We start from the raw sequence: 13287 nt of genomic DNA on the forward strand, positions 1-13287 counted from the left end.
GCCTGGAGCCAGCTTAGGAGCTCTCCCCTGGATGTGAGGCTCAGCACAGTTGTCCCCTCACCTCTTCCAGTTCTTCTGGCAGCTGCAGCCATACTGTCATTGAGGGAGGGATCTGCTGGAAACCAAGGCGAGGCATTTCGGAAGGTTCAAGTTCTGAGTTACTCCCTCCCAGGCAGGTGGCTCAAGCTGCCTGCATTACCTCACACTCCTGGAGCTGGCTGTAGCTTCCCAGCAGCATCTCCATCTTTGGACCTCCAGCCTGCTGCATCCCATTTTTTGAAGTGTAGTTGTCTGTGCTGCAAAGCTTCATGTTAGGCTAGTGCCACTTGCAACACAGTTAGCATGCCACCACAGCACCTTGCCTGGAATGGGACTGTTTCCATGTGTTTGTGTGGAGGGACACTGTTCCAGAAGAAACTCTAGGAGGCTGCTATGGGTTGTTGGGTTGTGAGGTTTCAGGGATAGCCTAAGAACGTCAGCTGTGTGTGCCCTGTTGACCCAGAGAACCTGCAAAGCATGCTGTTTTTTGTTTGTTTGTTTGTTTGATTGATTTTTAAGATTTATTTATCATTTATTTATTATATATGTAATGATATATAATACATCCTCACATCCTATTACGTCACATTATAATGATATATAATACATCCTGCACATCACATTATAATGATATATAATACATCCTGCACATACATCCTCAGGCCAGAAGAGGGCACCAGATCTCATTATAGATGGTTATGAGCCACCATGTGGTTGCTGGGAATTGAACTCAGGACCTTTGGAACAACAGTCAGTGTTCTTAACCTCTGAGCCATCTCTCCAGCCCCAGGCATGCTGTTTTGTATCTTGCTCTATTGTACCCTTTTTCAAACCAGAATGTGCCTCTGCCAGATGGCCTTGAAGCCTGTGGCAGCCTTCTGTGTGGCAGCCCGTGGCAGTGCCTCTTTTCCTGCGAGAATGCAGCAGCACCTCCATTTTTAGTATCACCTCTGAGTTTTTTGGTTTTTTCCTTTTGGTTTTTCGAGACAGGGTTTCTCTGTGTAGCCTTGCCTGTCCTGGACTCACCCTATAGACCAGGCTGGCCTCGAATTCACAGAAATCCACCTGCCTCTGCCTTCCAAGTGCTGGGGATTAAAGACATGCACCACCACCGCCTGGTACCTCTGAGTCTTATGAGGAAGGAAAGTTTCAAAATGCTCCATCAAATCACACAGAGAGATTTCCCCTTAAGGGTACAAGTGTGCTCAAAGTAAGCTGAGACCAAACTTGGTATCTGACGAAAGGTTTGGTTGGGGTTTTCCTCCATCCCAGTCTGTGGTGCTGTGATGGGATCCTGAACTCACCTGAGGAAGGAGCGCCTGCTTGCTGCCGTTTGCTGTCGACTCCCTCATCTGCCTGCACATAGTGGCAGTCCTCCCCTTTATCCTTAGCCTGTTAGTTACCAGTGTCCTCTATTCCGTCTGGTGTGAGCTGGGCAAGGATTGGAGCCTGGAAATGGCCTGTGCCCATAACACATTTCTCTGTGACTCTCAAAGTGAAATCAACAGGCAGACATGCTGAGGTGTGCTGTCACTTACAGGCAGTTTTGCACAGGAGTCAGAGGTGGCGAGAGGCAAAAGAAGTATCATGGTGAGGGACGATCAGGACCAGGTCAGCTCAGAAGCTTCCACCTGTGCTCAGCAGAGGTGAGGAGGGCTGGTGGCCCAGGCGCCTTGCCAGGGTGCATTACGCATGGTCTGCCACAGGTGGCCCAGTGAGGGCCATGCAATTGACCTACATAGGGGAGCAGCAGCACAGGGCCTAGCTCTCAGCTGGGCTAAGGAGGAAGGCATGTTTGCCCCACAGCACAGGGGCAGGCTGTGGATGATCACATGGTTTCCCGGTGGGCTTCCGTCAGCTTTCCTGGACTGATATTGTGAGGCTTAAAGCATCACCCTGTGACATCTCAGAGTTCCAGGTATGCAGATTAGGGACAGCCTTTCTCAGGGCTAGAAGCAGGTCTTTAGGGAAGGACCTGCAGGCCTCAGACACTAGGGAAAGACTGTGTGCAGATAGCTGGCACTGCCTGAGAGAAAGAGGCTGGGCTGTGGAGCCTGCCAAGCCAATGTGGAACAGCCTGGGTCAGGGTGGAGGTGCAACAGGCTTGTATCCAGAGGCTAGGGTCAGTTAGAGGCCAAACCAGATTTGATGCCAAGGACAGAGATAGGAGGGGCAAGAGGCCGTTCTTAACCGACCTTTGTTTAACCTGATGACTTGGAGGTGGTCACAAAGAGTACACAGACTCACCTTGCACAGACAAAGGATCCTGAGAGCTGGGGGCAACTAGGGCTGCAGTGCCACTGCCATGTCACAGTCAGAGCCTATGGGGACCCGCAGGCCTAGCCAGCATTGTGTGTGACTAGATGTGTGCACAACCAAGGAGTGGTGGGATGCATGCCACGTGGGTGTTCTTGGGTCTCACTGGAAGTCTTGTTTGTTGGGACACAGCACTATGCAGAATGTGACCTGAAAATCACAAACCACATGCTTTTAATCTCAGCACTGGGGAGGCTGAGGCTGGAGGGTCCTTGGTTTGAGGCCAATGGAACTACATAGGAAGTTTCAGAAAAGCCTGGGCTACAAAGTGAGAACCTGTCTCAAAAGCACAAGGGCCATCATTGAACCCCGGTGTTGAGAGCTAGAGGGGACCCGCTTGTACTGCAGGGTGCTACTGGGTAACCTGTCTGCTCTTCTGCCTCCAGGTAAAGGCCGGCGAGTGCAGCCTCAGTGGTCCCCTCCAACAGGCACTGAGCCCTGCAAGCTCCGTCTGTACAATAGCCTCACCCGGAACAAGGTAAGGATAGGATGCCCTGTGTATCTGCAGAGCGAACATAGTCTGTTAACCACATGGCTCCCAAGTTCCCTCAGTTTAAGTTCAGGACCCTTCTGTTGCTCCTGTGCTGTGGCCTCTGTAACCCAGACAGAGCTGTGCTCTGGAACTGTGGCACAGATACCCTGTATACAGTGCTTTGGGGAAGCCTGCTTGCTGGCCTCCGACATTGCCCAGGCGTGAGTGCTCAGGGTCATCATCGCTGAGCCAAGTGCTGGTGCCTGTCAGGAGGACTCATGGCTAGTGTACATTGTCCTAAGCCAAGCAGTTAGGCAGAGTGGCAACCCCGCCAGGGCATGAGGGGCCCCAGCATGTGCCAGGAAGCCAGCATAGCCTCTTGACCTCATAGGCTTATTATAGTTTCTTCTGCTTGGCTCAGGCCACACTGGCATAGGCTTCAAAAAGCTCTCCATGGGTACGATGGTTATTATTAGTGTTATATTTTTAATTATGTGTATCTGCTTGTGTGTGTGTCTATGTGGAGGTATGAGCATGTGAATACAGTGACCACAGAGGCACCAAAGGCTTCAGATCCCTTGGAGCTGAAGGTAAAGATGGTTCTGAGCATGGGTGCTGGGACACTGAATTCAATATGCACTCATCTCTCCAGCCCCTGTCTAAGTGTTTGATGACATGCCTAGCAAGCAGGAGACATGTCTGGGACAGCTCCCGCCCCCTTACCTAATTCACTGACAGTGCCGCCGCCAGAGAAGTCTGAGAGTATTGGGATGCTCTGGCCTCTAAGCCAGGCTCCTCTGGAAGGGCAAACCCTGGCTGGCTGCTCTGGGCCTTGTGTTCTTTATCTGGAGAAGACAGCATCAGTGCTAAGCTCCCGAGGTGGTTGTCTGGAGCACTTAGGATTCAGGGTGGTACTTAATAGCTGCAATTTTTGTTAAGTTCACATTTTCACAACAGCAATTGTGTTTCCTTCCCCACTCCGAGGAAGATCCCAGGGAGGAGGAGGTGAGGCTGCCCTCACCAGGCTCCCACTACACAGCCTACTGAATGCCTGCCGTGACTTTATCAGTAAAACAGGAGGGTCTTGCTGGTTGTGGCTCAGGCCTACCATCCAAGTACTTGGGAGGTAGGAGTATTGTGAATTCAAAGCCATATCTTGGTTTATAATTAAATGGCCGTAGGCAATCAGTGTGCTGTTTGTGGCTCCTTTTGCTGTGCTGTGGAGTTTCTTGAGTTTCTGGTGATGGCATTCCTTGTTTTTTAACAAGGATGTATTTATACCTCAAGATGGGAAGAAGGTGACGTGGTACTGCTGTGGGCCGACAGTCTATGATGCATCTCACATGGGACATGCCAGGTAGGTGTGACGCTGGAGGATGACACTGCTAGAGGATTAAAAACAGCAGGAAGAGGACGTGCACGGGGCCTGTGTTGGCCGTCCTGGAATCCACACAGACACTATCTCTACCCCAGTGGATGTGTGAGGTGTCCATGACATATAGACCTTAAGGTGTAGTAGGCTGTGATCCCTTCCCTGATACACACACACACACACACACACACACACACACACACACACACACACACATGTTCATGAGTGTGACTTTTCAGAGTTGTTGGCTGATGGGGTGAAGGCTGTGGATCGTGCTCCTAACAAGCTGGATTTCCTTAGCCCAGGTGCCTGGTCCAATAGGGCTGAGGCTGTAGAGGTTTTCAGATTTTGGACTATTTGCATATAAACAAAAAAGTCTTGGGGATGGAACCCATACCAAAATAGAGCATTTGTTTATTTCATGTACATCTTATGTACATAGCCTAAAGGTAATTTTAATTCTTTTTTGTTTGTTTGTTTGGTTTTTGTTTTGTTTTTTGAGACAGGGTCTCTCTGTATAGCCTTGGCTGTCCTGGACTCACTATGTAGACCAGGCTGGCCTCGAACTCACAGCAGTCTGCCTGCCTCTGCCTCCCAAGTGCTGGGATTAAAGGCATGTGCCACCACTGCCCAGCCACTAATTTTAATTCTTAACAGTCTTATTCATGAAACATTATTTCATAGTGTGGATGTTTCAGTTTGTGGCATTATGTGGGTGCTCAGAAAACTTAGGATTTGGGGGTATTTCCAGTTTTAGGGTGCTCAGCCTGTGCATGTTCTTCTTGCAATGTCCAACTGGGAGGTATGTGCCAACTGGGGAACTTGCTTTCCACTGCATTAGGTCCTACATCTCTTTCGACATCCTGAGGAGGGTGCTGAGGGATTACTTCCAGTATGACGTCTTCTACTGCATGAACATCACAGACATTGATGATAAGGTAAAGGGAGCCCCTATATTAACACTCAGATCTGAATAGGTGACGTGAGAGGAAGCAGGACTTTCAGATAAGAAAATACAGCTGCCGAACATGGCTTAGGAGGCTGAGACTGGAAGATTGTGAGTTCGAGGCCAGTCCGGACTGCATAGGGAGTTGCAGGACTGCTTGGGCTACGTGGATGGTTAGAGGGCTGGAGGGCAGGCAGGCTCAGGTCTGACATAATAATCCCTCAGCCCCTGCTGTGAACTGATACCACAGTTTATGCAGATGTAGATTCCTTCACATAGGTGTATAGACACTGCTAGAAATCTGCACATGGGACCATTGGCTAAGTGTCCATGGCTCCTGGTTCTTTGTGAAGCAGGTCCACTCTGTACCTTGCTAGCTGAGGAAGCTGGGGCCTCAGTGACCTGTCTTAGACACTCAGATGTTCACAGTAGACCTCAGCCCCACTTTGCAGGTATAGATAGAGGGTGGTAATGGTGTCCCATGGTGCTACAGTGTTTGTGACCTGTGGCTGTCCCCATGCCTCTTCACCCTCACTCAGTTGCAGTGAAATAGCAGTGTTCTAGACATGGGAGGGAGTGGACTTTGATCATAAGCATCTCTCACCTCTGCAGATCATCAGGCGAGCGCGACAGAACTACCTGTTTGAGCAGTATCGGCAACAGAGCCCCCCAGCTGCTCAGCTCCTGAAGGACGTCCACACTGCCCTGAAGGTAGAGGCCGCGGACAACACTCTTGCCTCCTCCTAGTGCCTCTTAGGCCCTGTGTAGGCCCCTGGCTAGCGTGGTTTTTGACCTGGCGGTCATTGCCAAGGTAGTACTCAAGTCAGCTTCACAGAAAACCACAGCAGGTGTCAGGCCCACGAGACAGTCACCTGGACAGAGTTGTTCTGTAGAGTATGGTGGGGAGTAGGTGACGCTCCTGTCACTTAGGGAAAAGATCTGATCCATTGCCATCCCTCTTGGTAGTACTTGACAGAACTGTGTCTGGTCCTCAGTGTCAAGGACACAAGCAGCAATCTGATACCCCATTCGAACCACAAGGCAGACACTTGATCTGTAAGTCCTCATGGTGCTGTCACCTCCTCTGAGGAATTATATCGTCTGTTTCACACCTTTGCTCCTGGTAATGTGTAGTTCCTCATATTCCAGTATCTTAGTTACCTTCCTGTTACTGCGATAAAACACTGTGTCTGAAGCAACCTAGTGACATTTTATTTTGGCTTGTGGTTTCATAGCGGTGTGCTCATCGTGACAGGGAGGCCTGCAGCAGTTGGCAGGCACGGTAGCAGGAGCAGGAAGCTGAGGGCTCACATTCTCAAACACAAGCACAGAGCAGAGGGAGCGAGCTGCAGGTGGTAGGGCGTGGCTCTAAGCTCTCAGAGGCTGCCCCAGTGACACACGTTCTTCAGCAAAGCTGCATCCTCTAAACCTCCCCAAACACCACCACCACCTCGGGGCCAAGTGTTCCAATACCAGAGCCTATGGGCGACATTGCTCTTTTGAACCATCACCCTTCTGGTGAGAGTGGATCATTCTGCTTCCGGTCACACACCACCCTCAGCAATTACAGTAACAACTGCTGAGATGCTCGTGGCACTGTCCTTGGGAAGAAATCAGGCCTGACGTTAGAGCAGACAGGACTGGGAACTGGGGGAACAGGGGGCACCTTTGACATGGAGGTGGCCCCAGCGTATACTTTGTTATATCCATTTTGCATGGGGTAACTTGCTCAGTAAGGTTAAGTATCCTGCCTGGCCACAGATGAAAAAAGGCAGCAGATCTGCCAGGGTTGGGAGCTCAAGCCAGAACGGTGGGGAACCCAGGATTCTTTTTTTTTTTTTTTTTTTTAAAGATTTATTTATTTAATGTATGAATGTGCATGTACACTCGGTAGTCCAGAAGAGGGCATCAGATCACATTATAGATGGAACCCAGGATTCTAATGCCTTGAGTCAGTTAGGATGCGGGGTTCGCCATCATGCCTGACATGTTTGGTATGTTCTTACGGTTGTAGCCATTTTCAGTCAAGTTAAGTGAGACAACAGATCCCGACAAGAGGCAGATGCTGGAGCGGATCCAGAACTCCGTGAAGCTCGCCACAGAACCGCTGGAACAGGCTGTGCATTCCAGCACCTCTGGAGAGGAAGTAGACAGCCATGTGCAGGTGAGCTCTTCCGGGTCCTGGGCAGCCTGTTTGTATAAAAGGTCACACTCTACACAAGCAGACTGTGTTCCCGTTCTCCAGGCAGGGAGCTCAGCACTGCAGCAGGTGAGCCTGACCTGTGCACCCGCATTGCAGCTCCCTTTCCCCCGTGCTCCCTCCTTCCTCTTCTGCTTGGAATACAGGGGAACAGCCATCTCTTCTCCCCATTCCACAGTTATCCACTGGATCCTCCCCCACATTTCTTGGTAGCAGAAAGCAGAACCGGCAATTGGAGGTGAAGTGAGCAGCAACTTGTAGTTGGCAGTGCAGCTGGGGCTGTCACTCTTGCCAACCCTCCCACTCCTGAAAAATCCTGCTTCCTTCCACCATAACGCCTTACTGCTAGCACCCCCTGCTGGCCACTCAAGGAAACTCAAGGAAACTAGACACAAGGACATGGCTGGCTGTAGGCCATCAAGCGGTTTGAAGGTGTGCTCAGGAGAGACCTGAGCTTCCGTGTTACAGACTCCACCTTGCCCTGACCTTGGGCCCCCACCTGAGCTGACCAAACTTTTGCTCACTTTTTCTGTTCAGATTCTAGTGTCATGTTTGAAGGTTTTGGGGTTTTTTTTGTTTTTTGTTTGTTTTGGTTTGGTTTTTTTGAGACAGGGTTTCTCTGTGTAGGCTCCGTTGTCCTGGACTCACTCTGTATATCATGCTGGCCTCGAACTCACAGTGATCCACCAGCCTCTGCCTCCCAAGTGCTGGGTTTAAAGGCGTGTACCACCACTGCCCAGGTTAGGTTGTGTTTTTCCACCACTGCCCAGCTTAGGTTGTGTTTTTGAGATGGGTCCACATTGTGGTTCCTCTGGGGCAAGTTGCTCTCATGCTTTTGAGGCCTGCAGTCAGGTGACCAACAGTCCAACCATAAAGTCTTTGCCCAGTTCTTCCACCAGAACCCGTCTTAAAACATGTCAGACATTCCAGCACCCAGGAGGCTGAGGCAGGAGAATTGTAGCCAGTACCTGGTCAGCCTGTGCTATATGTGGAAACGTGTGTGTGTGTGTGTGTGTGTGTACACACAAAGTTCTGGTGATATAATATGTAGCATAAAAGCTGACGTCTCAACCCTGTAAGTGCACATGTCTCAGTACCAAGGTCAGCCACACTTTGATGCTGCTGTGGTTACCATCCACCACTACAGCTGGCCCCGTCTCAAACTGAAGCTGCCGGTGAAGCACTGGCTGCCCCGCCCCTTCCCTGGACACTGGCAGCACATTTTGCCTTCTGTGTTTGGGTCTGATGGTTTAGGGACCTTGAGGAAGTGGAGTTCTAATTCCTGTGGCTGGCTTTTCTCAGCACAGTATCTTCTGGGTTCATCCATGTGGCAGTGTGGGCCAACATTTCTATCCTTTCTATTTTTTTAATTTATTTTTGTTTTTTTTTTTTAAGACAGGGTTTCTCTTTGTAGCCTTGACTGTCTTTGATTCACTTTGTAGACCACATTGGCTTCAAATTCACAGCGATCCACTAGCCTCTACCTCCCAAGTAATGGGATTAAAGGCATGTGCCACCACACGTGGCTTCCTTTTTATTTTATTTTATTTTTTATTTTTCAAGACAGGGTTTCTCTGTGTAGCCTTGGCTGTCCTGGACTTGCTTTGTAGACCAGGCTGGCCTCAACCTCCCAGAGATTCCCTGCCTCTGCCTCCCGCGTGCTGGATCACAGGAGTGCACCGCCACTCTAGCTCTGTCCTTTTTAAGGCCAACTGACCTTCTATTGTGCAGTGGACACTTTGGCTGTCTACTCCCGTGCCTGTGTCCTGTTTGCTGCTGTAGTATTGAGAACATAGTATACAAATGTGTGTTCAAAACCTTGCTTTTAAAAACATTTTGCGTATGCCAGAAGTGGAATCGCAGGATCCTACTTTAATTCTTTGTTGAGCGCTCTGAGGAGTGCCACTCTGTCTAGACGGCATATTTGTGCATTCTCACCAGCACTTGTCACCCTGTGCCTTTGTTAACAGCCATCCCAGTGTATGGGAGGCAGTCCCTCTTGTGACCTAGGTTTACACATCCCAACAGCTAGCGTTGTTGCTCTAGTGTGGCATCTCAAGTTTCTTTAGGCCATATTCTAATGTATAGACTTGTTGAGTATTAGACCATATATTTGGGTGACTCTTGGGAGTCATCCCCAGGTTCTCTGAAGGACCTGGGGACTCAGTGTGGAGTGTATAGGACATCCGTCATGCAGGAAATCAGGCAGATGCTTCAGGATCCCACGCACGCCAGGACAGAGCACATGCTGCCCTGGAGAGATCAGCTGAGTAGGAACCGCATCTCCCAGGGAAGCCCACAGGAGCCTCAGCAGTCAGGGCTGTGGCAGCTTAGACTCCAGGAAGCAAGCGAGGGCTCCATGCCCGTGGTCTACAGTGTTAGAGCAGAGCCTGTGGGGGCTGCTGCAGCAGGGGTGGGCACCAGCTGTGCAGCAGAGGGCACCTTACGGCTTCTCCAAGCCCTCAGGGTGGCAGCCTCGTTCCTTCTCACGTAGATGCTTGTGAGATCTGTCAGTGACCACACCCAGCGTTTGCACCTTCACCAGGATCCCTGGCACCCCCTCCTTTCCTTTGATTCAGTCAAATGAGTGTTTGGAAGGTATCACCTGTAACTCCCCCAATGCCTCCTGATACAGTCGTGCTACCGTGTGGTGTGTGGCGATTTGGATGCCTATCCTGCCCCTTCCCCTGGGGTTGTTGGCTTTTTTCTGATTGGTTTGTAAACACTGAAGCTGGTCACTTATCTGCGGTGCTAGCATTCCTTTCTTACAGCCTTCCTGCCACTGCCTTTCAGTGAACAGAGAGCCTTATTTTCCTCCAGATTTATCCCCATTCTTGTTTGTTGTTTGAGGCTGGGCACTCACGATGTATCCCACGCTGGTCCCTATTGCTCTGTGCCCTGGAGCTCATGACGTCATGCCTCACGTCCCGAGTGCTGGGATTGCAGGCCTGCTGCACTGTTCCCAGCCCTTTCCTCCTATTTTTGTCTCAAGAATTCTGCCCCACTGTTCTCCTTCGTTTTCTCTCAAAGGTTGTAAAGTTTTAGACCTCTTCTGGAAGTCCTGCCCACTGCTGCATGAGTGGCTGAGTGCGGTCTCTGCCTTCCCCTAGGCAGGGTGTCCTCCTTTTCCGGGCTGCAGAGCCAGGACATCGCCTCATGGCTCCTGGGTGGACTCTGTCAGTGGCACTGTCTGGCCCAGCAAGAGCACCTGCTGCCAGTCTGAGAGGAAATGAATTTCGGTGGTGTCCTGTGGCATGTGGAATATTTCAGAGCAGTCGGCTGGGTCTGTTGATTAGATCTGTCTGCATCATCAACCCTTGCCCGTGTTGTGTTGCCTCTTTCCTTCATTCCTTTGGTTTTTTTTTTTTTAAGATTTTTTTAATGCATATGTGTGTGTACCTGGGTGAGTTTTTATAAGCACCACATGCATATTGGAGTCTGTGGAGGTCGGAAGAGGGTATTGGATCTCCCGAGCTGGATTTACAGGCAGTGTGAGCTGGGAACCGACTCGGGGCCCTCTGGCAGAGCAGCGAGTGCTTGTACCCACTGAGCTGTCTCTCCAGCCCCAGACTTCATTCTTTCTTCAGGTTTGCTCTGCCCTCCACCTCTGCTTTAAATGCGCTTTTTGTTTTGTTTTGGTTTTTTTTGTTTGTTTCTTGGAGACAGCTTCTCACCATGTAGCTGAGGCTGTCCTGAAACTCACTTTTAGACCTTTGCTGGCCTCCAACTCAAGAGATCCGCCTATCTCTTGTCTTCCAAGTGCCGAGCTTAAAGGAATACTGGCATTAAAGGCGTGCACCATCACTCCCAGCCTTGTTTGCTGGCTCTGATAGCATGTGCTTGGGACAGCTTTTGATAACCTTTCTCACCTTTTTAAAGTCTGTCTCTCATTCCCAAATGGATTGTACTTCTCTTTTCTTTCTTTCTTTCTTCCTTTCTTTCTTTCTTTCTTCCTTTCTTTCTTTCTTTCTTTCTTTCTTTCTTCCTTTCTTTTTCTTTTTTCGAAACAAGGTTTCTCTGTGTAGTCTTGGCTGTCCTGGACTCACTTTGTAGACCAGGCTGGCCTCGAACTCACAGTGATCCACCTGCCTCTGCCTCCCGAGTGCTGGGATTAAAGGCGTGTGCCACCACACCCAGCTTCTTTTATTTTTAAAAAAAAATATTTAATTTAATTTTAATTTATGTGAATGTATTGGTGTAGGGGTGTCAGGTCTTGAAGTTGCAGATAGCTGTGAGCTGCCATGTGGGTGCTGGGAATTGAACCAGGGTCCTTTGGTAGAGCAGGCAGTGCTCTTAACCACTGAGCCATCTCTTCAGCCCCAGATTGTACTTTTCACATCAGTTTAGTTGCTATTCGGATGAGATTCATTCAGGCAGCTGTTGATACTTGTTTTTAAACTATTTTATTTGAGTATTTACTGCCTCTACCTCCCTTCTCCAACCCCCCTAACTCTAGGTATGAGAGAGAACGTTAGTAGGGAGAAGGGGTGCAGACCCCTTTACTTCTCCTGGCTGTTTAGGGGCAGTTGGGTTCTTTCGGAGCAATACCAATCTCTATTAACAGCAAACGCATCAAGCAGCCTCCTCGGAGTCTCTGTGTTGCATCATTTCTCTCTGTCCACCACACTGTCAGGCGATAAACTGCTATATCCCACATGCCGCCACCACAAGCCACACTTTCTCTCTCCAGGCTCTTCTATTTATCTCTCTCAGAGTCTTAGACACCCTTCTCCATGCTGCATGAGGCAGGCCAGTACCAGCTGGCAGAGACCATACCCTACATGAGATAATTATCAGTGTTGGATGAACTATAGCCCAAACTGAAATCTCACAATGTCCAGTTCCTTTGTATTTGGCATCTTTGGAAAAGATACTCCCGTTATTTATTCTATCCTGGGAAGTCCAAAGTTTTAGATCTAAATCATTTTCTTATCTTAAATCTATCAACCTAAAGACATGTTTCTAGACCTTTAAAACATCTTTTTAAACTTTATTGTAGTAAGACTATGACTATCTAGTCGTCAGCCCCATCAGAGACTTTAGAAGGAAATAAGATTACTTAACTATCTAGAAAGCATAGAGCCAACAGCTTCTAGAACTATAGAAGTGACAGAGACAGCTGACTGCCGGACAGTCACCAGAGATTTCACCGTGTCATTGGGACATCCAATCTTGAGCCTAATGGCCTAGAATATCTGACAGACTTTTCTGTGAAGCAGGGATTTTGAAGGACTGGCCACTTAGTCTCTGCAAAGTTAGACAATTTCCTAGTGTCTTGGTTGTTCACACTTTGGACAAACAGTCTGCTATCAGCTGTTAAAGGACAGTTTTTTTTTACCGCCAGTGGCTATCTTGCCATTTTTGTTTATTTGATGCCCATCATCTTCTTTGAAGTAGATTAGAAGTGCTACCAGAGGTGTGTCTCTCTGTCAGAAAAGCCTTTTTTTTATTCAAACACCTTTAAATTTTTTTATTTATTCATTTTTTTATGTACATAGATGTTTTGCCTACATGTGTGTCTGTGTAAAGGTGTCAGATCATGAAGTTACAGACAGGTGTGAACTGCCATGTGGGCGGTTCCTCTGGGAATTGAACCCAGGTCCTCTGGAAGAGCAGTCAGTGCTCTTTTCCACTGAGCCGTCTCTGCAGCCCTCTATTCAAACATCTGTTAAATACAGTGCTTTGTAAATCTTCTGAAATGTTTGAAGACCACCTATTTATCTACTATTATACAGTGCATAATCAAATCTATCTATAGAGCAACAGTATTTGTTTCTAGCTATGTACTATCTGCTTAACCTTGAAAACATATACAAGACACTAAATAAAGCTTATTTCTGTAATTAACTAAACTAGCATCTAACAGGATGTTAGGAGTGTGTGTGTCCTGTGCATCTGAGCAGAATGATGACTTCTGGTGTCGGTTGGGGACTCTGACTTGT

At 48.8% G+C, this 13287-nt stretch overlaps 1 protein-coding gene across 2 annotated transcripts in view; it reads left to right on the top strand.

Moving 5' to 3' along the window:
- CARS1 (cysteinyl-tRNA synthetase 1) overlaps positions 1-13287 on the top strand; it is a 54489-nt gene that overhangs the window by 11484 nt on the left and 29718 nt on the right. For both annotated transcript variants that reach the window (XM_084770320.1, XM_084770321.1), the window contains 5 exons: positions 2742-2833; positions 4096-4184; positions 5041-5137; positions 5758-5856; positions 7160-7309. In XM_084770320.1, coding sequence (XP_084626446.1) covers positions 2742-2833; positions 4096-4184; positions 5041-5137; positions 5758-5856; positions 7160-7309 — 527 coding nt within the window. The remainder of the gene's footprint in view (positions 1-2741; positions 2834-4095; positions 4185-5040; positions 5138-5757; positions 5857-7159; positions 7310-13287) is intronic.

This window comes from Acomys minous (genome assembly GCF_964271855.1).
Source record: "Acomys minous genome assembly, chromosome: 2".
Taxonomy (NCBI): Eukaryota; Metazoa; Chordata; class Mammalia; order Rodentia; family Muridae; genus Acomys; species Acomys minous.